The 22277-nt window shown below is 39.2% G+C and overlaps 1 protein-coding gene across 6 annotated transcripts in view; it reads left to right on the top strand.

Annotated features, from left to right (window-relative positions):
• Window positions 1–459: 459 nt before the first annotated feature.
• Window positions 460–22277, top strand: part of PKNOX1 (PBX/knotted 1 homeobox 1) — a 47742-nt gene continuing 25924 nt past the window's right edge. For 2 of the 6 annotated variants that reach the window (XM_075033633.1, XM_075033638.1), the window contains exons 1-5: window positions 460–575; window positions 12031–12113; window positions 16767–16868; window positions 19568–19695; window positions 20850–21021. In XM_075033633.1, the coding sequence (XP_074889734.1) occupies window positions 16818–16868; window positions 19568–19695; window positions 20850–21021 (351 nt within the window). In that variant the 5' untranslated portion in view covers window positions 460–575; window positions 12031–12113; window positions 16767–16817. Of the gene's footprint in view, window positions 576–1132; window positions 4460–4486; window positions 6246–8280; window positions 8358–12030; window positions 12114–16766; window positions 16869–19567; window positions 19696–20849; window positions 21022–22277 lie in introns of those variants that run through there. The other 4 variants (XM_075033635.1, XM_075033634.1, XM_075033637.1 and 1 more) reach the window with 4 other exon arrangements.

The raw sequence follows: 22277 nt of genomic DNA, 5'->3' as shown, positions 1-22277 counted from the left end.
CCTCAGCCAGGCGGGCCCACACCCCCAGCCCTGAAGCAGCGAGGAGGCCCCCGGGAGAGCAGCGGGCGCCAACGCTGAGGAGAAGCGGCGGGAAGCCGGCGGTGGCGGACCCCCGCCTCACGGCTGCCGCCCTCTCCCCGCGTGGCGGAGCCACTTGGTATCTCCCTCCTCCCCCCCCCCCCCGACCCCAAGGAGGTGGTTTCACCTCCACCCACCCCCCCGCCTTTCTCCGACCCGGGGAGAGGCGTGGCCGGGCCCGCTCGGGATTCCCCGCCCGCTTCGTCCATATTCATGAGCGCGAGCCGGGAGGTGCCGGCGTAGGGAGGTGGCGCGCGGTCGCCCCGCCCCGCCGCTCTGGCGGCGGGGCGGGGCGACCGCGCCGCCACCTCCCTACGCCGGCGCGCGCCCCGCCCCCCGCGGTGAATATTGATGAGGCGTGATACGCGGCGTGGTGTCGTCTCGGGCGGCGCGGCCGGCGATTGGCCGGGTGCGTGTGTGCGCGGTGACGCGTGTCGCGGCGGTGCGGGTCCCGATTGCTGCAGCCGCTTGTCAGTGTGACGAAGATTGGCACCCAGGTAAGCGCTGTCACTCAAACCCGCTCCCAGCCAGCCAGCCAGCCATCCATCACGGCGCGCCCGCCGCCGCCACCGCCGGCCGGGCCCAGGCGTACCACCAGACCGGGGGGGGTGGTTGGGGAAGGAGCGGAGGGGGGGGGGGCGAGCCCGCCACGCGGAACAGCGGGGAGGGGGCACCCGCACTCCGCAACTCACCCAGAGGGGGGTTAGGGGCGGTGGCGGGCAGGCGCGGGGAGGGGAGTGGGGCGGGGGGGGGGGAGGAGGAGGAGGAAGGGGGGGGGGGAGCGAGGAAAATTCTGGAACGGCCGCCGTGTAACCGTTGTCTCTTGTGGGCGCGCGCCGGCGGGGGCGCGCCGGCGCCGCGCTCGCGCGCGGGGAGGTGGTGGGGCGGGGGGGGGGGGGAAGAGAGAGAGGAGAAGGAGACGGGGCGAGAGGGAGCGCGGGCCGACGATCGGCGCCGCGCGGAGGGGACGCGGCGGCCGGGGCGGGGGGGGGAGGAGGAGGAGGAGGAGGAGGAGGAGGAGGGGGCGACGGGAGGGGGGAGGCGACGTGATACTTAAAGGGCCAGCGCCGTGTTGGCACGAGTTCCTTGGGGAGGGGGGTGTAGGGGCTCTCCGGGGTCCCTCTCGCCCCCGCCTCCCCTCGCTGCCGTGCCAGGCCCCGTCGACCCAACCCAGCCCTCGGCGAGCCCTCGCTTGTGGCGGGGATCAAACCGCCGCGGCAGCTGCCGCCCCTCCGCACCTGCCCCGGCCCGGCCGGGTGCGGCCCCGGGGGGAGTGGAGGGGTCTGCCGGCGGCAGTTGGCCGCTGCGGCCGCGGGTGGGCCCCGTGGGGTGCCGGGGCGGGGGGGGGTGTGTGTGTGGTGGTGACCCCCAGACCCGGCCCTGGTGCCGCTTCGGTGGCGGCGCGCTGCGGCGGAGCCCGGTCCGGCCCCCGGGAGAGCGGGGTCTGGCGCGTCTGTAGCTGTGCTCCCCCCCCGCCGCCTCCTCTCTTATTCATAGAAAGCAGATTGTGTTAGCGGCTGGCACTTGGGGCAGTGTGCGCAGTTCTGGCGTGAGGTGGTTTCTTCCTTTTTTTTTTTTTTTTTTTTTTTTTTATATTTTTGATGTGACCTCATTGTCTCTTGCCTCGGTTACGAGTAGAGGCTTCTTGACACCTAGACCGAGGCTTCCTCAGTGTTTACACAGCCGCAATTAGGAGCTGAAACTTGACTTGCCCAGAGGCCCTGCTTATGATGTGTGTAAACAATAATAAATCAAGTGCTGGTTTTATCCTGAAATATTGCCTCAATTAGCCACATGTCTCGGGTCTCCGTGGAGTAGTCAATAGCTTTCCCTCATTCCCACAACACCAGCTGTATGGCCCGGAGTTCATCGGTTAACAATATAAGTAGTTGATGCATCTGTGTGACACTTCTCTCTATAGCTTATCACAGTCTTTTTTTTTAGGATTTCTTAAATATTTTCTCTTATTCTAAATGGGAACATATAATACAATTTAGAGTTGCTGTCACAGTATTTTTTTTTTCTTTTTTAAAATCTGTGGCGGCAGTTTGTGATGCCTTTTTGTCAGTTACATCTAAGTAAATGACTAGCATGGTTTTGGGAGGGAGAATGAGACTCTAGATCTGGTATGATACCCTTATAAGTGAATTTTTATGCCATGCAATGAATTTTTTTCTTTTTTTTTTTTATTGTCACATGCGGTTAAGAGCTGTCCAGGCAAGATTCATTTCTGTCCTTGCCCCTATTTGGAATATGATGTGTGCATTCCATTAAACAGATCACAGGAATAGGGAGCGCGGACAATATGTTCTGGTCTGTGGATGCTGGAAAACATTTGAGCCAGCATCCTATGGAGGATAACAGGAGGGTCTAGACCATTTTCAGTGTATGCTAAATATCTCATCTAATTGTTTTTTTAAAAAAGCTAAAGAATTCTTGGTCTTTACAAAAAGATGCACATATAGTTAGTTAATAATACTGCATATAATTTTATTCTAGAGCATGCTCTGCACAAAGTTTCACCAGTGTAGATTGTTTGATTAGGGGAATTGTAACAACTATAGCTTAAGAAATTTATGCACCTTGCTATTCTCCATACTGTGAATACACTTACAGATTGTTCCCTTTCCTTTGTGGGATATAAACTGGTTATGGTCTGGCTGTGCTATGGGGTTATATCCCTCTGGTTATATACATATGTAGTTAAAGTGATATAGGTTCTGCAGCTGGATAAGCGCTGAAGTGTTGTTTAAGAATGAGTCCTGGTTAGTCCCTGTTAGCTGCATGTACAAATTTTATGGATTACGCTGAACCAGGAAACAAATTGTTGTGATTGTATCAGAAATCCTTTTATGTATTTCCAGATCTTGTCATTGCTAGAGTATCAAGCAACAGCAAATGCATTTTGAGTGCATTTTCTAAATAGCTCTGTAAAATAAAATTGCAGAGTTATCCTTTTCTGAGTCTGTGTGTAGCCATATATAATCATTACATTTAAGTTTGCAAAAACTTGTGAGGAATAAAACCCCAAACATTTCACATTTATTCAGTCTGAAGAAACAGTTTCACACTTCTTGGTCTGTCATTGTTTTTAATCTATCCAAAGTAAGTAATTCTAATTTTTTTTTTATGTGTGTTCTGTCTTCAGTTTTATGAGGTGTATAGTATATTTTTACTGTTGACTGTTACCACTTTACTTATTTTCTTGTCAGCTTATGGTTAAAGTATCCACAGGAAAACTTCAGTGTAGGTTTCACTGTGTTTTCTTAATGTAAGCTTCAGTTAAGTGGTGAAAGGCATAGCTCCACTTACTTCATTCGCATGGTAAAGATAGGTAGCGTAGAGGCCATTGCACTGCACTGAGACCTTGAAGACTGATCATTCTCATTGGTCTCCTGAGTGATTTTGGAGCATGCATTTATTTTATCTGTGCCTGTGTATCCTTCTCTACATAAATTGAATACTAATACCTGTCTCATGTCTGAAGTGGGTCTTGTTATCATGTAGCTAAAGTGCTTTGCTGGACTGGAATTTATCTTGTTACCATTTCCTATGTGCTAATAGGAAAACTGAGAATTCTTCAAATCTTGTGTATGATGTTGTTACACTTGATTGGGGTTTTATTTTGTATTTGGAAATTTCACTTTGGTATGTAAAAAGTTAGTCTAATATTAAATAACTTACAGCCTTGATTTGTACTCTTTCTTAATCTAGATACAATTTTTAAGATTCAGTTTATCTTTTGAAGATAAAAACATTTAAAAACTAAGTCCTTGCAGTGTTCCATTAGTGCAACTGAAAGGAGTTTAGAATGAATGAAATATACGTGTTTGTTCTAAATACTTCAGTCTTATAAAATGGATATATCTTCTAGAAGCTGTACTTTCTTTTTTAAAATTTTGCTTTTTGACTGTATTTTTCTCATACCTTTCCCTGTACTGTAAATGCAGTGCTGTAATAAACTCATAATAATTCTGATTGCTACCACAGCAAGTTTAGAAGTGTTTAGGAGCAATTAAATTTCCTGGAAAAGCATAACTATTTTGCTGTCATTAAGCCCTGTACTAACGGCGAAAGGTGAATGATCCACAGAACCACTACTGTGATAGTGGAACTGCTTGTTCTAATGGCTCTGCTAATGTCCTGAATGAAGAGAGATGTAGTCCAAATTGTATTTCAGAATATTATGTAGTGGTCTGGGAGCCAAATGTTACCTTTGCAAAACTGGCACACATGTGATGAAAGCTTACAATAAAGCAGATTAATATTTTTATTTTGGTGTAAGTAAGACTGAATTTTTTTTTTCTATGAAATTTAAAATTCCACAAATGTTACTTCTCTCTTGCAGCAGCTGGTTGCTTCAGTCTCACTTGTTAAAAGGGTATGTAGGTTTATAAATGATAAGTCTCTGCGGGGGCTGGGGGGTGATATTTTACCACAGCTCAATGCTGTACAAAATGTAAGACAACTTATTGCTCTTCTAAGCAAGAGGATTCCAAGAGCAAGGAAAAAAGCTGCTGATAGAGTTCTTTCCTTTGCTTACTTGGTGCCAGATGTTACCGAAGTATTTTACCCAGACTGCTATAGCTCTCCCCAAGATAATTGAATGCTGAAGTATTCATGTTTGTTAGCAGGTTCTTCACTTTGTTTAATAAGACCGTTTCATGTTGTAACTGTGGAACACGGGTATCGTCAAATGGAACTAGCGTATAAAATAATGAAACCAAGAATCTGGAAATGCCAATCTTTGTTATTCATGGAATACTGGCATGTTTTTATGAAGGTGGTAAAGGGCAGTAACTTGGCTCCCCTGCCAGCAGCATGAGGATACCAAGTTGTGTATGTTACTGAAGGACAAAAAGGAAGTCAGTGTTAGAAGTGGAAATAAAACTTAAGTCTCTTTGTCGTCACATGCTCGCTTATCATCCTTCATATGAACATGCTTGTTTGTTTTTAATATAGCATCTACTCCCGGCCATGATGTTCTCATTTTTTCTCTACATATGTCTATAAAAGAGGTATTTGCTGTTAAACAGGATGGCTCTTTAAGTACTTAGACAGTCAAAAGATAATTTTTGAAAATGGGAGCTAACTGACTGTGATAAGCATGTACTGTCCCTTAGCCTGCTGTACCTGTGGGTCTGTAACTGTAATCTTCTGCAGCTGACAGTAAATTCAGGCCAAAAAAGTTGAATATGGTAGCCTACTGCTGGTGTACTAAGAGGGATCAATTGTTTTTTTAAACCACCAAATTCCAATTTATATTTTATTTGGGAGCTTTTGGAATTGCCTTGTGTTTTTTCTTGAGGACAGAGGAAGTTAGGAAATGTGGCTATACTTGACATCCTGCTTAGCTTTTTTCAAATTACATAGCAAACAAAACAAAGGGAAAAGGATATTATAATACTTATTACTAAAAACTGCAGTCTTAGTCTTTTATATTCAAAGGAAACAGAGGTGGTTATAAAAGAGAAATTGGAGCTTTATACATGTTTAACATGCCTAGAGAATAGGGGAACGAAAATGTATGTGCTGTGTCTTATATTTTTGTAACTAAAGAACGTACACTTCCAGGTCAGTCTGTGATCACTAATTTATATGTGTTCTAGGCCATTTTTGTGTGTTCTAGGCCATGACAGTAGCAATGCCAGGAGTAAAGTTACCTGGTTAACTTTTTTTTTTATTTTGAGGTGGTGTTTTCAGTAGCTTGCTTCTTAGTCATCCTGAAAGTTGCCATGATAAATATGTTTGAGCAGGGTTATTCCGGAAACTTTAAGCTAAAATGACATAGCATTTTGAAAATTACTTTAAGAGAAAGTAAAGATGTTAATTTAAAGGGGGGAGTGGGGGAATGCTTGTTTGCCTTATTTAAGGGCATATCAACACTTGCGTTCTGGAATTTAGCATTGCAGAGGAGAGGGGGGAAGAGAGCGTAAGCATTCACACGGAGCATATGGCTGTTCCTCGAGAAACTTCAACAAATCATAAGCTCTTGAAAAACTGGTTCGCACATGTTACTCGGCAAATATTTATTAACTAAATGATCTGAATATTCCATGTAACACAAGTATCTTCCTGTCTGTTGGTCCTTGCATGTCACCTGACTGTGCAGTCATCATCTGGACCAAGTAGTTATGCATGATGCATCCCACAGCAGTAGGTGATGGGTAAGTTTAATCCTAAATAGTCTTTCTTTATCTGTGCTTCTCCCCCAACCCCAGAATGCTTAGGCAGCAGTTGTACTCATGGAGGGATGAAGGCTGGTGTTTGGGGAGAGGTGGGGAACAGAGATTGAAGCTTGGTGAAAATGCAGTAGGTCCTGAAACCTGAAAAGGATGGCACTAGCAAAATGACAAATGGTCGGAAGTGGGGGGAACGAGAGAGGGCAAGAGGTGAGAAAGAGGACAAGCTGTACGTTGGTGTGGAAGGAACAGTGGGGAAGGGTAGTACGAGGCTGAAGAGCGGAAAGAACGTGGATAGAAAAGTAAGGGAGCATGAGGAAGGTTGGCAGCAGGAACAGAAGAGGCTAGAACACAGCACATCTTACTTGCAAAACCTAGTTGACCTGATTGCTTCTGTTTCACTATTACTAAAGAGTTGTGGACAAAGTGGAGCAGGAAAGGAAGAATTTTTACCTAATCACCATTTTGAAAATAAAATAACAGTTCATTTTAGGGCCTAAACTTAGTAGCAAAACAAAGTTGTTCATGTTTGACCAAATGTTAGAGTCAAAAGAGGGAAGATTCTGGGAAAGTTACTGACCAGTTGGAACTGGATTTGATAGAGCGTTGCAGGACCAGGATTTTGTGTCACTTTAGTTTATTCAGCTAGTCTGAGTTAATGCTTGGTTCATTGACAGGCTCGTTATTTCTGAAATCATAAAGGACATAAAAATGAAATAATTGACAGTGGAACATCTTAATCTTGATGAAGTGTTTAAATGCCAAAAATGTGTAGAGGGGATTTTCTTCTGCATTCAACGTCTTCAGTCCATTTTAAATGCAGTTATTAGTTAAATAAAACTCTTCTTCATCCTTTAACTGTGCTTCAGTAGCATTAGGAATTCAGTCTTTCATAGAAAGAATCATTAGAAATTTCTATGGTTTTATAATAAAAATGTTGGAAAACTTACATATGCTTACATAAACTGCTTGCTAACATTGTAAAGTATTAAACAGCAATAAAAGCATAGTGAGATTGGTAGTTATTCTGTGTCTTCTTTATGAAACCACAAAGTATAAACACAAAACAAGATTAATTTGAGTCATAGTTTATTGGGTGCTGATACAAATCATGATTAAAATGGGATTTCCCGTTGCTTTGGTTTAATTCGCCTGGAAGGATATGATAAAATGAGCGTTTCCAGAAGTAAGAGATTCACTCACACTTGTGTGGATATGCCAAAGGCTTCAGTGGCAAGGGAGTGGAATTGTGCCTAGCACATATGCAAACCTGTTGTTTATCCATGTGGGGAATGCTGGGGAAATGTGGAGGGTGGAGTTCGTTTTTTTTTTTTTTTTTCCTTAAATTAAATTGTGTTTGAAAAAGTAATTAAATATCATTAAGTAGGAAAGTTGTACCAGAATGAGGTCCAGCTGTGGAATTGTTGATACATGTCCCCTGGTGTTGGTAGTCTTTCTAATGCAGTCCTCTTACCACGATAGCAGCAAGGCAGATAGTGTAGTATCTTCTTGATTTGGGGTCTAAAATGTTATGATAACAGCACATTGGTTAAATAGCGAGGAGCAAAAAATACTTCTCTGCCCTATGACAGGTAGATAATGTGTGAGGATTCATGATGTGTAAGCTAGGATTCACAAGCAAGAACTGTAAAAAGTCCTTCAGTTTGCAGTGTTACGAATACAGAAAAATACCCCAAACCCTAAAGGAATCTTCATTTACTATGTGAATATTTGGGATGGATGAGGGAGTGATAGGAAATATTTTTGCTCCCTCGTACCCTAATCCCTTGGAACTCTTGGAGCAATTAAAGAAGGGGGATTTCCTTTCCTGCAAGTTTTGTTTCCCTTTTACCAAAATTTCTGTTTAGTCCCCTTAATTCTTTGCTGTTACTTTATGGAGCTAATAAAGCAGGGTCAAATTACAGTGTGAAATAGGTAGGCGAAACTGAGATGCTGCCAGAAGTTTCTTGAATTTAAGAATCTTTTTAATAGTTAGAAGAATGAGGTTTTCATTTTGCAGGAGGTAGGAGAGCAGCCTGAGGATTTCCTTCTGCAATGCCAAGAGCTACCTGGAGGCAGGATACCTAGCATGCTGAGGTGACATTATTTTATGACTAGATTGGATAGGATTTCTCATCTTTATCTTCCTTGTTAAGATGTGCTGTGGTAAATGAGCGATTACGTGAACCATGAATGTGAACCATGGTTATGAATGCTTCCCAAGAAATATGCTGGTGTAAACGCAAAGGTCATATGCAGAGTTAAGGAGCTGAAGTTCTTCAAGAGACCCAGGTGTCCTTAATTCTGCTTTTGTTGTTGTGCCTTCTTATGCATCCTTAATACCAGTTTTATCAGTTACTGCATGTGTAATTTTAGCTTGTAAAGTGGCACATTTTTTATAATACTTTTTTTCATATTTGGTACCTGCAAATGGGAGAATTTCCAGAATTCCTTTAAAATTCTGAAAGCAGAGTTTACACATAGTGAATTGGTAAATGAATGCAAATCTTTCTGTGAGATGGTTTGTTGTTTGTCATGCTCTGTGACATTGTGTGGTGATGCTTCGAAGATAGTCTGTGATATAAATACTTTGTATGGCTTGTTAAGTTCTGAAATGGGATGATATGAAGGGAGGATGCTATGAAGGATTAATGGGACAACAAAGCAGTATATATAGTGTTGAAGAGGTCTTGCTGAATAAAGTCAGTGTTATGTAGTATATATGCTTAAAATCCCACAGGCAAAGAAAGGTTGGTGATAGCAGTGTAGCTTGTATTTCTGAAGAAACATAAGTTTAGTGATGGGTTTTAATTTATTGTTAACTTTCAGTTTCTTAAAGTATAACGTGCATTCAGTTTTTTAATGTAATCTCATATTCATCAAGATTAATATATAAATAACTTTATTGCACCACCAAACAATAAAAGGGAAAAAAGTGACACAAAGTAAATCTCATTTTACTGCAGCTGAAAATTGGTTTTGTGGCTTTTTAGGCCTTGTCTCCCAGGGAAATTGACAGCATAGCTATTGTGTAATAACTGTTTAACTGTATCTGTGTAGTGCAACTCCCTGAGGCTGGTATTATATTCCTGAACAGGAACATCATCTCCCTAAAAGTATAATATTCTAAATAATGACTATACTTTGTAAGTACATAAGATAGAGGAAATGGAAGCCACCTTGCTGCTGAATAAGGAGTACATTCTCATTGAGCACAGCTTTAATAAACTTGTATGCATCAACTTCATATTGATTTGCTTTTCTTAATTTTACTGAATGTCTCTTCGTAGGCAGGTTGTTGGAGATAGATAACCACTGCAGCAAAGGTAGAATGAATCCCTGATGGCACGTTGTCATACATACTCTAAGTTATTATTTGCATCTATAAAAATACAAATGTGTCTTGATCTTAATGTCTGCTAATATTTGTATATGTGAATGTATGCACAGGTCTTTGTTTCTTACTAGCTGGCATGCAAAATGAGAGAATGACTGAAAAGAGAGTTCTACGCTTGAATGCACAAGGTCATATTTTACTTTGTAGTGAAAACTCCAATCGTGATACGCTTTTTAAGAGACAAACCAAGTTGCCCTTGGTTTTTGTTTCATAGTTAAATATCTTCTTTGTTCTAATAACATGACTTTAAAGCTTGTCTGCAGAGGAATAAAAGGAAAAACAAATAAGCAGTAGTGGTTCCGAGTTCAGGCTCCACAGAGCCTTGGTGTTGTCTCCATGTTCTTGTCCCCACTGAGATATACAGGAGGACATAACGTGCAAACTTGGATCTCTCTTGTTTTCTTGTCTGGTATGTTCTAGGGTAGACTCTAGACTTAATTGCTGCCAAGTGTCTCTTGGAAGAAGGCAGTATGACTGCAATGTCCTCTGGCTCCTCAGCAAAACCTTCTCTTCTGCAGCATCTTTCACCTGGGCATGCATTTCTTCAGTACCTCTTTCTTTCTGCCCTTGATATCTCATACACTGTCTAGAAACTTGCCTATTTCCACAGTTTCAGCTGAAGGCTTTGCAGGCAAGGGCTTCTTCATACATGAAATATTTTTGACTGACCAGATCTGGCAGCAGTGGTTCTTTGTTGCAGTTGTTTCTGAATGAAGGGAGCAGGTTTTTCAGATTTGCAATGGTGAAGTAGTCCTCCTTTATGTCTGAGCAGAGACAAAGAATAGATAATCCCAATTTATTTGGCAGTGACCTCCATTCAGAAGATACTATGAATAGTGAGAAGTCATCTATTTGAAAATAGCCTAAGAAGTTAAGGTAGGTGAAAATGAGTACCAAAATTATAGAAGATAAATAGCATGCGAAGAAGGGGATAAGAGGGTACACTGTCTTCTCAGAAGAGAATTAAGAAGTTGCAAAAATGAGAGAAGCCCATTCTTTGGGGACATAGGTCTTCGGCGGTTTAAGAGAAAGTGGTAAGAACTTTTATTGTGTCATCTGCCCCTTGAGGCTTCAAGACCTCAGTTTGGTCAGTATCAGTTTGGACTGAAACTCCTTCTAGCTCAGTATTTCACCTCTAACCAATGGCAGAAGCTTATACTGTCTTACAACTCCTGCGTATCTTCCCTGCTCTTTTAGAGCTAGGTTTCATGAACTGGCGATGGCGTCTATATTGAGTGGCCCTTAGCATTTTGTTTTTATGTGAACTTGTCTGAAAAACATTACTTCTACACTACATATGGATAAATTTTGGTTCTCAAATCCAAATACCAACTTCATCTTGCTTTCAAAAATGTTGGAGATAATTTCATTACAGTTCTTACGCAGTTGGCAAATATGGGAACGCAGGAATGTTGACTAGGTGAGAAACAGAGATAATCTGATTCAAGATCTCAGCTGTGTGTTTTGGCCATCATATCATTTCAGACGGCCTTCGTGCAACATTAGTGTCTGGAACTTCCCCTGAGATAGTTTTGCAGGCTTTTTTATAATGCTTTTGAGCAGTTGTGTTTTCTAAATACATTTTCACAATCTTTGCTACTTTTCTTTCACAATCACTACTACTTTTTAAAAGTAGCTTTAATATATCAAGCAGGTGCTATTAAATTAAATATAATTAAAGTAATTTTAAGTGGTAATATTTTGAAAGCTTTTTAAAATTGCTGAATAATCCTGTAGCAGAACCTGTCTTCGCAGAACATGTGATCCTAACAATGGCTCACACCCATTCCTATAGTCTGTTAGTTTTTATCATGTAGTAGATTACTTGATCATAGCCATCATTAGAATACATTCCATGGTAAAATCAAAGCATGATTACGAAGGAGATTTAAATTAAAAAAAAAAAAAAAAAGGCTTTCGCCTTTCTTGGTTTCATGCTTAATTTTTACAACACTGTTGAGTTATTCCTCTTTGCATTTTGTAGTTGTATTTTGGGAATGTGTCTTGTCTAATCTAAGCAGACAGTCATGAGATAGAGAGTAAGATATGAAGGATGAACAGCAAGCGAGCTAGCAGTCCAAATGTAGCCTTCTGTTAGAGGTATCAGCAAAGACAAAGATAAATATGGAGAATGAATGGAATAAGATGAGGGAAAGTTCAAATAATAGCATGGGGTAGTGAGTGCGATTAGAGATTATTAAAAATGCAAAAAAACCCTTGCAAAACATGCAACAACAACAAAAAATCCTGTCAGTTTATTTAAACTTAGGGAGGGAACTGCATCATAAGCGAAATACTTTCTGAGACTGAATATGATTAAAGAAAATATGTTCTATGTTGTTGTCTCCTGAATATTTCTCTGTTGGTTTTTAGGTTTCTGTCCTCTACGTTGTACATGAGTGGGATCACTCCGCTGGAACAAGATAATGTTATCTTCAGTCCATTGAAGGAAAGGGGTGAGCAGCTTTCTCGCGGCCAATATTTTATCTCCTTTAGAAAGCAGCGTGCCCTGGAAGCAAATATCACTGTATTTTGATGAAAAGTGAAGGCAGTTCTAGATGCTTTTTGTATGTCAAACAGGCTTGCTGTTTTGATTTTTGTTTCTTTTTAACTTTGTGAATGTAAGAATCTATGTTATAGAGCAAGTGCCAGGCCTAAAGTTAAATAAGAATGAACAAATAGCCATGCTGAATCTGCCAGTCGTCCATGAAGGACTTCAAAGAAATGTGTGTAGGGGAAAATTAGAAGGAACGATTACTTGTTAGCAAGTCTGTTGGGTAGTTTCTTCACAACCCTAAGATGGTTAGTGGTTAGTTTATACCCTGAAGCATAACTATTTATATCTCTTACAAACATCTGTTGTAGCTTGTATATGTTAAAAATGATATTACTGAACTCCAACAGCTTACTTGCACCTTATGTTAACATTACTGGGTGGTCCCTTTGCTCTTGATTATGAAGGAGTAAGTAGAGCAAGTGAGGAGTGATGTATGTTAAGTGATCACTTTTTGTACATGTTTCAGCTCACCTATAATCTCTTCTCTTAGATACTCCTTAACTTGCACAAAGAATCCACATTTCTAATTATGATCACCCCTCTTAATTTAGCTTCCTTTCTACTCTCTGTTTTACTTTCATGCTTATTTTTATTAAAGGCTTGATTTTTTTTTTCCTTCTGCTTTGTTTTGCAGAACATAATGCTTTTACGAATTCCCTTTTGCCACAGGTATCAATGGAGTTTCTGATTGCAGTTCATGCATCAGCTTCCAGTTTACATGACCTTAAACGTTTCCTTGGGTTTTCCTCACAATTTACTTTCAAAATAAATAGAATGAGAGTTAATTCTGTTCTGCATGAAGCAGACTAGCTGACTTTCTCAGCCTCAGGTTATTTTTGTTATTTGTAACTCTTTGAATGTAACATCAATGCACAGTTTTCCTTCTACTCTTGATTTCTTTAACAAAGAATAATTGGCGTTTTTAACATTAAGCTGTCCAGAAGTCGTATGTTCTTAGGCTTGCTTCAGATACCTTAGTCCATATAGTATTGGGTATAGCTGTTCTGGTTAAAGATGGTCCTGCTGTGAGTTGATAATCACCACACATGAGCCAGAAATTACCACACTAATAGGTCAGCCAAGAGCAGGGGTTGTATGAGTGCACAGCAATATGCTTCAGACAAAGTCAGCTGGTTTACATCATAGCCACCTTTAACAGCAGGTTGAACTAGCCTAACTGACTTGATGTAAAAAGGATCAGAATCATTCACGTGTTCTGTGAGCTCAGTGGTAGAGCTGTGGAAGTAATTAGCTCTGGCAGGGTGGCAGTGATAAACATCTGGGAGCGATACCAGCTTCATCTAGCATCGTTGTTTGCAGAATGAACATCTGCTTAGGCTGTGTATCTGCTGACTAGAACTGGATGCTGTATCCTAAATTAGGTTATAAAAGCCAAATGTGTAAATACCTTTTCAGTTATTTTTCTTAAAGTTTAACATAGTTTGCTTCTTACCACTACTGGGTAATGAGGAGATGTTTCTCTTTAGTGAACCAAAGTAATTCCTCAGTTAATTGCCTCAATTTAAGTATGTGATTAGCTCAATTTGTTCTTCTTGATTTGCAGTAGTTGTCTTCACTAAATCTCATCAGTTGCTATCTTGCCTAATAGCTTAATCTTCTTCTACTGTAATTATAAGTCAGAGGGGAAGCTCTTACGAGAAATGAAGGATATACCCATGCAGAATTCTTTCTAGCCATTCCCCTGGGAAAGAATAGGGCAAAAGTCCTTCTTGATGAAATAATCTATGGATCTAGCTCAAAGCTGCGCACCTCTTTCTTCCTTTGTGTGGCCTGAGGGATTTCCAGAAGTGGAATGTGTTCTTCCTTATGGAAATCTGGAAGGAAGGGTTGGTCCAGGTTGTCTGACTATCCAGAAATTCTTACCATGTCCTCTTGTCTTCACCCATTTACATGTGTTATCTTTGTTGCTTCCCTCTCCATGTTGTTCTTTGTGTCACTAATATGATCTCACATCCTTGCTAACTCTTAAGACATTCTTCCTTTTCTGTGACTTTTACATCTTATTCCCTCACTTCTGACAAAGAACTTCATCTTTCTTCCACAGCCAATTTCTTTAACAGCGTTTTGTGAGGAACTTCTTCAGCTTCTAAACCCATCATGAAATAGTGTTTACTCTTTCTTTGTTGATCTGTTCAACTGTTCTACTTCTATTTTGAGGGTAGTCTGGTCTGAAATGAAATGTGCACCTTTTGAGAAGGAAGAAAACCAGCATTTTGTATGTGCCTGTTCACTCCATACAGAAAGACATTAATGCCCTGGTTGTAAGCTACCATTTTTGAAAGAAAACAAATGTTTAAACACAGGGCAAATGCTTACAGGGCTGATGTTTTAGAATGTGTCCCCTTAAAGTATTTTGAAAAATATCTCACTTTGCTATTCTGGCAAATGCCAGTTTAATTTTAACATTAAACGATTGATAACTATACAAAAAAAAATTAAAAATATGAAGTACTTCTATCAGTGAATGCATTTATGTCATTCCCGGTTTTTTAATTATTATTTTGGTGGAGAAATCAGAAATGGTTTTGGAGTTTCAAAGGAAGAGATACTGATATCCTATAAAGACAGATAGACAAACTCAGACCAGAAAATACTTTCATTAAACCTATTAGAAAAACTCTAAAGGCAGTCTTTACTCTTTTTCCTCTGTAAATTGTATTCTTAAGAAAAATGTACTTCAGCATAGGAGTTCCCAAACTGTAGGATACCTTTTAGCTAGTATTCCACAAGCTTCTTAAGATGGTATGTGCGTGTTGTCTACAGATAGAAACTTGTTCAGCTCCATAAGCACATGACCCAATGCCAGAACCAAGATCTGCTCGTTTGCTCATATTTGTGGTTCCCAAGATCCTTTTGTGTGTGTAAAATGGCATAGCCTACCAGAGAGTAACAGCTCCATTTAAGCATGAGTGAGTGCAAGTCAATAACCCAGCTTGTAAAGGAAGTCGTGCTTACGTCATCCCAGTGAACTTCTCTGGTCTTTAAAGCTGTTTTTAAAAAAAAAAAAAAAAAAGAAATTGCAGTAATGCTTAGGAATCACACTTTGAGTAGAACTTGATGCAAAGTAAGGCTTGATGTTTGTCCTCAGGAGTTAGGTTTGTCTCTGTGCCTGAAACTGTTAACTAAACAAAGAAGGGAATCTTGAAATTTGTCCTCTGTTTCCTAAATGAAACATTTACTTGAGACTATTATAATTTGTAGGGGAAGATATCCAGAAATGTAAAAATTGCTTTTCAAAATGGTCATATACTGTAGTAGTATGCAATGGCAAAGGAGAGATTTAAAAATAATTGAAATATTTGTAGCGATTGAGCACATTACAAAGAAAAAAGGTTTTGTTTCAGATCTTAAACTGGTGAAAATTCTGAAACTTGGTTCTTCAGTACAGACATAAGTGGAAGAGAGCAGAAAACCTGGAATTAATACCTGGATGTAATCTTTTTCAAGACATGAGCTCTGTCTTCTTTTCTAATATGAATTTTTTTATAGTAGTTAAACATTAGAACTCCTACATGTCAAGGAAAATTGAGTTCTATGGTAATAGTTAACGGTAATAGCTTAATGAATTATGTGATTTCAGTTGTAGTGGCTGCTAATTTGACAAGAAAATGAAATGTAAGTTGGTAATTTGATGGATAAACTCTTAGCTGGTGGTAGTGCTATGCTAACTTTTTTTTTTAATTACTAGATGTCTAACTTTAAAAAAAAAAAAAAAGTTTACCTTATCTGGGCACCAAACTCCAGCTAATGCTTGGAGGGAATAACATACATAAATTTACTTGTGTTATAAATCCTATTAATAAAATTAGTATTTCCCGAAGTATCAAATGTCTATGAAAATGTGACTTCTGAATTCCTAGGTCACTTTTGAAACTGTATAATGACACAGGCCTAATTGTTTAAAAGTTGTTAGATATTGTTCCATTCTTTGTTGAGCCTTAAATGACTTGGCTGGTAGATTCCTGATGTCGGAAGTGATTTGAGACTTTGTTTTCTAAAAGTAATTTCAGGCCCTACTTTAGAATATGGTTTCATACTCATAAATAAATAGGGTATTCCTTAACACTTCCTACATTTGGTTCGTTGGTTGTAGACTATTATTATTTCAGTTACAGTAATGCTCAATGTGTTGTTAGCCTTTTCAAAACACAGAAACATAAACCTTTGCTCATTTCTAGATTTTATGTGTTACCTTAGAATGTTAGTTAAGTAGTGCAAAAATAAATGCTATGTTTACTTGAAGTTTGTGAATGTAAAAGAACCTCAGCTTCTTATTAAAAATCTTACATTAAAATATAAAATGATACAATGAAGTTCTTGCTGATGAAACATGTTGCATTTTCCAACTTGATTTTTTTTTTTTTCCTTGAGAAAATGCACGTAACTATCATAGTCAATAAACTTGAAACTTGCTGATTTGGGGGGGGGGGGAGGTGTGCATAAATTTTTTTATTTTTTTTTTTTTTCACCTTTTAGCGCTGGATTCTAAGTTGTCACTGTTGTAATTGACTTTTTTTTTCCCCTCCCCAAGAATATTTGTTCATACTTATGATGATTTGACATAACTAATGTTTTATTAACCATGATGGCAACACAGACATTAAGTATAGACAACTATCAAGATGGACAACAGGTAGGTGTGTTTTTCTTTCTCTGTGAACTATATACAGTTAGCAAGAGAAAAAAGGTAGTGACTTTTTCCTTAATGCCTGCTTTGGCATTGTTTGTAACACAAGATTTTTAAAGTGATAAGCTGCTATTCTTTAATACTTGGATACTTATTAAAGGCTTAGCTAATCTTTGGATGACTTTGCTTAACTTATGGAAGAATGGTTAGGTAAGGGGTTTTCTTCTGAATCTGTTCTAGATGATTTGTGTGCTGTGGTGTTCCTATTTTTAGGAAAGTCAAATGGGCATCTGTAATATTTTGTGTACATGATGCTTCAGTGTTCTTACATGTCTGCAGTTACAATGGTTAGATGATGTTTACGCAGTCATAGACTTGTTGGTCTTGAGCAAGTGAAGGATAAATTTAGTTATCTAGAATTATATGCTACTTTGACTACATTTAAGTTGATGCAATTATGCTGCAGGCTGAAAACTGGTAAAATACTGGAATTAATTTTAATGAGGTTATTGATTAGAATTGCTAATTAGAAAGCTGGTCAGTGGGCTTCCAGTTTCTTACATCTGTTAACAAACAACTAGAATAATGAAACATACTCAGATATGTCTGGTCATGATGGGTTTTTTTGTACAACAGGGTGTATATTGCAACAATTTGAATTGCTAAACTAAAATACTGTTAACTGGACACAAGTCATGCCATGGCCTGTACTCTGAAGACCCATTTTTATGTTACTATGTGTCAGCCCTAAGCAGAAAATACAAGTATTTCTGTCAGCAGATGGCAACAGTGGCGAACAGTCAGAGGAAACACAGCAACTTTTCCCATCTCTTATAAAAATATGTTTATCTGAATGCAATCTGGGATTATTGATTTGTTGTTGTTGTTTGCTTCTTTTATTGCAGTTCTAATTTCTCTCTCCTCTCACCTACCTTGCATCTTTTACTTTATTCCCCCAGTAAATACATGCCATCCTGTGACACATCAATGGAAGTAATATTTGTTTTTGTAAAGAATGGATTGGGAGAGAGCATTTTCTTTCTATTTGTTTTGTATTTTAAGCTCTCAGTGACCAAGATAGACAGGTAATTTGGGTGCCTGCTGCTTTTGTAGTTTGGAAATGGCCCACAGAAAATAGCCTGCAGGTTTAAGTGAGCTATTTCCTCCTTCTAGTGAGGTAGAGCCCTAACTGAACATGCTCTCTCCCTTCAAACTTTGCAGATGTGTGGCTCAACATTTATAACCATTTGTATGAGTCATCCCCTTTTATTTTGCTCCTCCTTCTTGTCATTAGCCAAGAAATTAGTGCATTAGTTGCATCTTTTTTGCAAGCATTCTGGTTTAAAAATCATCTGTGCTTGCTGAGGAAGCTTTTTGCCAGGCAGGCTGCTCTGTTGGGTAGGATATGCTGGCATTTTCTCAATTTCTGATTTTGCTAGGACGTGGCTTGGCCCTGACAGGTAATAAAGCACAAACCTTTTGGTTCTCCCAGACTTCTTGTTGGGAATAATATAAATTCCGTTTGCTTATGTTGTGTGGAAATAGATTAAATTCTGTCAGTCAGGTTCTCTCATAGTTTCTGGGGGCCAGCCCTCCTCTCAGAGGGTTTCTGTGATTGATGCGATACATACATCTCATGGGAAAAGAGGGCGGAGGATTGCATTCTGTATGCTTCCTTTCTGCAGATGTCAATTCTGTATGCCTGGTCATATCTAGAGCAGTATCTGTCCTCTGCTTGGGATAAAACTTGGTAGGGTTAACTTAGAAAAAGTTTGCAGTGATTTCTTGTCTCTGTACAGGTGTTCCCACTGCTCAAAGGGGAGAAAACCTAGAAGTTTAGGTTGTGTATGGAAACTATGACTTTTAGAGGTCAGGTTCCTTTAAGACCTTTTAATCTGAAAGATATTTAGCTGGAGGTGATGGGAAAACCACTTTCAACACCTTCAAAGCACCTCAAAGGCATGAGGAGGCTCTAGTGCAATTTAGGAGGTGCTCAGTAGAAACTGTGGCTCTATGTTGTTTTTCCAGTGGTGGCAGACTGTGTAACTGTGTGTTAAATGGATTTGTAGAAGCAGTTACTGCTGTTTTCTCCAGTAGCTTGATATTCCTAAAATAATTTATTACAATATATAAATTTGAGTGGCAAAGGTCAGGGGAGGTTATGCCCTGATAATTGAAAGATTGGAGGGACACAGAATATTTCAGTTCATTGTAAGAAAATGTGCATTTTAATGGATGAGAAAAACTTCAGGATCTCTTTTCTTCAGTATCTTGATATAATGTACAGTAAGAAATAAAAAAGAACACTTAAGAGTAGAAACTTTGCTTTCTGTTGTTTTCGTCCTAAAGGCTTTTTATGCAGACATCCCCATAAATTTTTTTAAGCAAAAAAATTTTTATTTTTTGCTAGCCTATTCCAAAAATAACAACTGCAGAGACAAAATGCTTTAACAATTTACTAATATCCATCATTCCCATTTTAAAGCTGAGTGTGGAAACTTGAAGTGACCTTTATACTACCCATCAAAAAGTGTCAAGGATTAAAAGGGGGGTTTTGTTACTGCTGTGGCTTTTTGTGTAACTGCCAAGTCATACCAACCTTCTGGCAATTTAGTAGCCCTTTGCATTGCTACTTCCTTTGCAAACAGCACACTTATTTTACGTCAAGCATACAGATTTACTTATAACTTACTCTTTTTCTACAGATGCAAGTAGTAACAGAGTTAAAAACTGAACAAGATCCCAACTGCTCTGAAACTGATGCAGAAGGGGTGAGTCCTGCCCCTGTAGAATCTCAAACTCCAATGGATGCAGACAAGCAGGCCATTTACAGGTAGTAATGGACTCGTGTTCTGTCTTCTGAAGGGTAAAGAATAGAGGATTTTTTTTTTTTTAAATTAATAATAAGTAGCTTAAAATCAGTTGATCTCTTGGCTAATCGTCCCAGTAGTCTCCAGGGAAAGAATGAGATCAAATTAGCTTCACTGTCAGTCTTCAGCCAAGAAAAAAAACTTCCCTTTATTGTGGGATTCTTAAACTTCAGCATGGTTTTAAAGCATATGCTAAAGGTGGCTGCCTTTAAAGCACAAGCGAAATTTAGCAAGCTACTCAGACTGTTGAACTATGGTCACTATTTCTTATACTGTAGTTTTTATCTTTAATGTGAGATTTTATTTTTGTTGTAATTAGGTCGATCTTTACGCCCTTCTCTTCAGGGATAACAATCTATTGCCCAGTAATTAGCTCAAACTGGATTAAATGTTGATGTATAAACACACTAATTTTGAGATTTTCGAGTGTTAAGTGCTGTGCTAAGCAGTGTACTCAGTTTTGATGAGGTTAAGTGTTCTTTCACTTTAAGTGCTTTATAAAGACATAATTATTACCAGTTTGCATGTAAAAAAAAAAAAATACAAACCGAAAACCTGAAGCAGAAAGATGTATCCACTCATTTACAGACTTGTGCTAACAAAACCATCTTCTGCTCTGAACATAATTTCATAGGAGGCCTCTGAGTACAGCCTGGATACTATTCTCAGTTCTGTAAAGTTATTTCTGGTGTATAAATAAGGCCCACATTGAAGAATAAATGAATTTCATCAGACTTTATTTCATAACTTAAATCTGCATTCATACTATTTGTAAATCCTAATCCTCATTTCTAATGCACTGTATTAATGTATCTCTTGCCACTCAATTACAGTGAATTAAGCTGTAATTAGCTTTTTAGCTTGTGATTGTTCTCTTTATTTAAATACACGTATTTTACTGCTTTACTTGCCTCTAGAGCGTGTGGTAAATCAAAATGAAAAAAACCCAAACTTTCATCATGTTTTGCTAGTCAGTGGTGTTATGCTCAGTCTTTCCAAAACTTGGCTTTCTGTTTCTTACATGAGTTCTGTTTCTTACATGAGCTAGATGACTTACTTTTCAGTGGTGTACATATGAGTGAAAATACCTATTCATGTATTTTAACTTTCATTCTAGGCACCCACTATTTCCCTTGTTAGCACTATTATTTGAAAAATGTGAACAATCTACACAAGGCTCAGAAGGTACAACTTCTGCTAGTTTTGATGTAGATATTGAAAATTTTGTAAGGAAGCAGGAGAAAGAAGGAAAACCCTTTTTCTGTGAAGATCCAGAAACTGATAACTTGGTAAGTATAAGCTGTTTCTTTTATTTCTGAAACAATCATCACGTTTGCCTCTTAATTTCTGATCTCAGCTGGTGTTTACAGTTTCTCCTTACATTTTTCTTCCTACGAGAGATTCTTCATTATGTTAATGCTGAGAAACTTTTAAAAAAAATTTCTTCTCACCCCTTTTTTTCCCTCTTACCTGTAAACTTACATTAGGCTCTTCACAGTTGTTTCCCATTCTAAACTGGCTGAGATCAGTGTATTGGAGATGAACGGAAACATATGCTTGCTATAGCCAGATTGACTCTGCAAAGTGTATAACATATATTTTTCAAAAATATGTGATCAATGTAAATTTTTTCCAACTGTGTTTTTTAGTCAGAGTTAATGTGGGAGAAGAGCTGTTACAAAATGAGCTTAGAAACTCTTTAATGTATATGTATTTTTTCTTACGTGTCATTGTCTCCTTTAGGCTTTCTGAAAATCTTTCCTGTGATGAAGCTGTGATTTCCCCAGTCCCTTAGTCTCCCTCTTGAACCACATCTCTAGAGAACACCTCTCTTGGCGTGCTAGTTTCTAAACTGTCTACCTGCCTTCGTCTCTTTAGAGTCATGTTGCAACTAGATTTTATCATATTCAAGAGTGTTAGAATTATAGAGGTCAAGTGTTTCAGTTTTGAAAACCTGTTCGTCTAAGGGGGCTGTGTAGTAAAACAAGTATTCATCCTTGATCGTAACTCACAGGAAAAAAGGCTACTTAAAATATGGATGTTCACAAACAAAATTAAATTGATGGGAGGTTGTAAACAACAGAAATGGTGATGTTTTAAAGCTGATATCTGGAGAGATTTATGTGGGCAGGCTAAGGCAATGTACCTTAAACAAAACCAAGACTTAAACAAGGAATAAATCTAAGATGCTGTTTAAAATTGGCCGGAGTGTTGCAGTGAACAGCATGTTAGGAGGGGCACATAGAGCAAAAAAAGGGGTCAATTTTGGCTGCTTTTGCAAGCAGTCTAAATAGTAATTTGGCATAACTTGATTTCTTTCCAAGCACTTTATGACCAATCATTAGTGTACTTAAGTTCTGGGAAGATAGTATTTAAATAGTGTCATAGAAAATAAAGCTACCAGAGTCTCTATAATTAGACCAGCGTGAGAGTAAAGAAGGCAGAAGACCGTATGTTCTAGAGTGAGGCAAGCTTTTACAGCTCTAGCTAGAGACATAAAAAGTTGCCTTCTCAGCTACTTGTTATATCCTTTTAACTGTACGTT

This window comes from Buteo buteo, chromosome 8 (assembly GCF_964188355.1).
Source record: "Buteo buteo chromosome 8, bButBut1.hap1.1, whole genome shotgun sequence".
NCBI lineage: Eukaryota > Metazoa > Chordata > Aves > Accipitriformes > Accipitridae > Buteo > Buteo buteo.
Note: the sequence above shows the minus strand (reverse complement) of the source record. Positions and strands in the feature narration are given on the sequence as shown.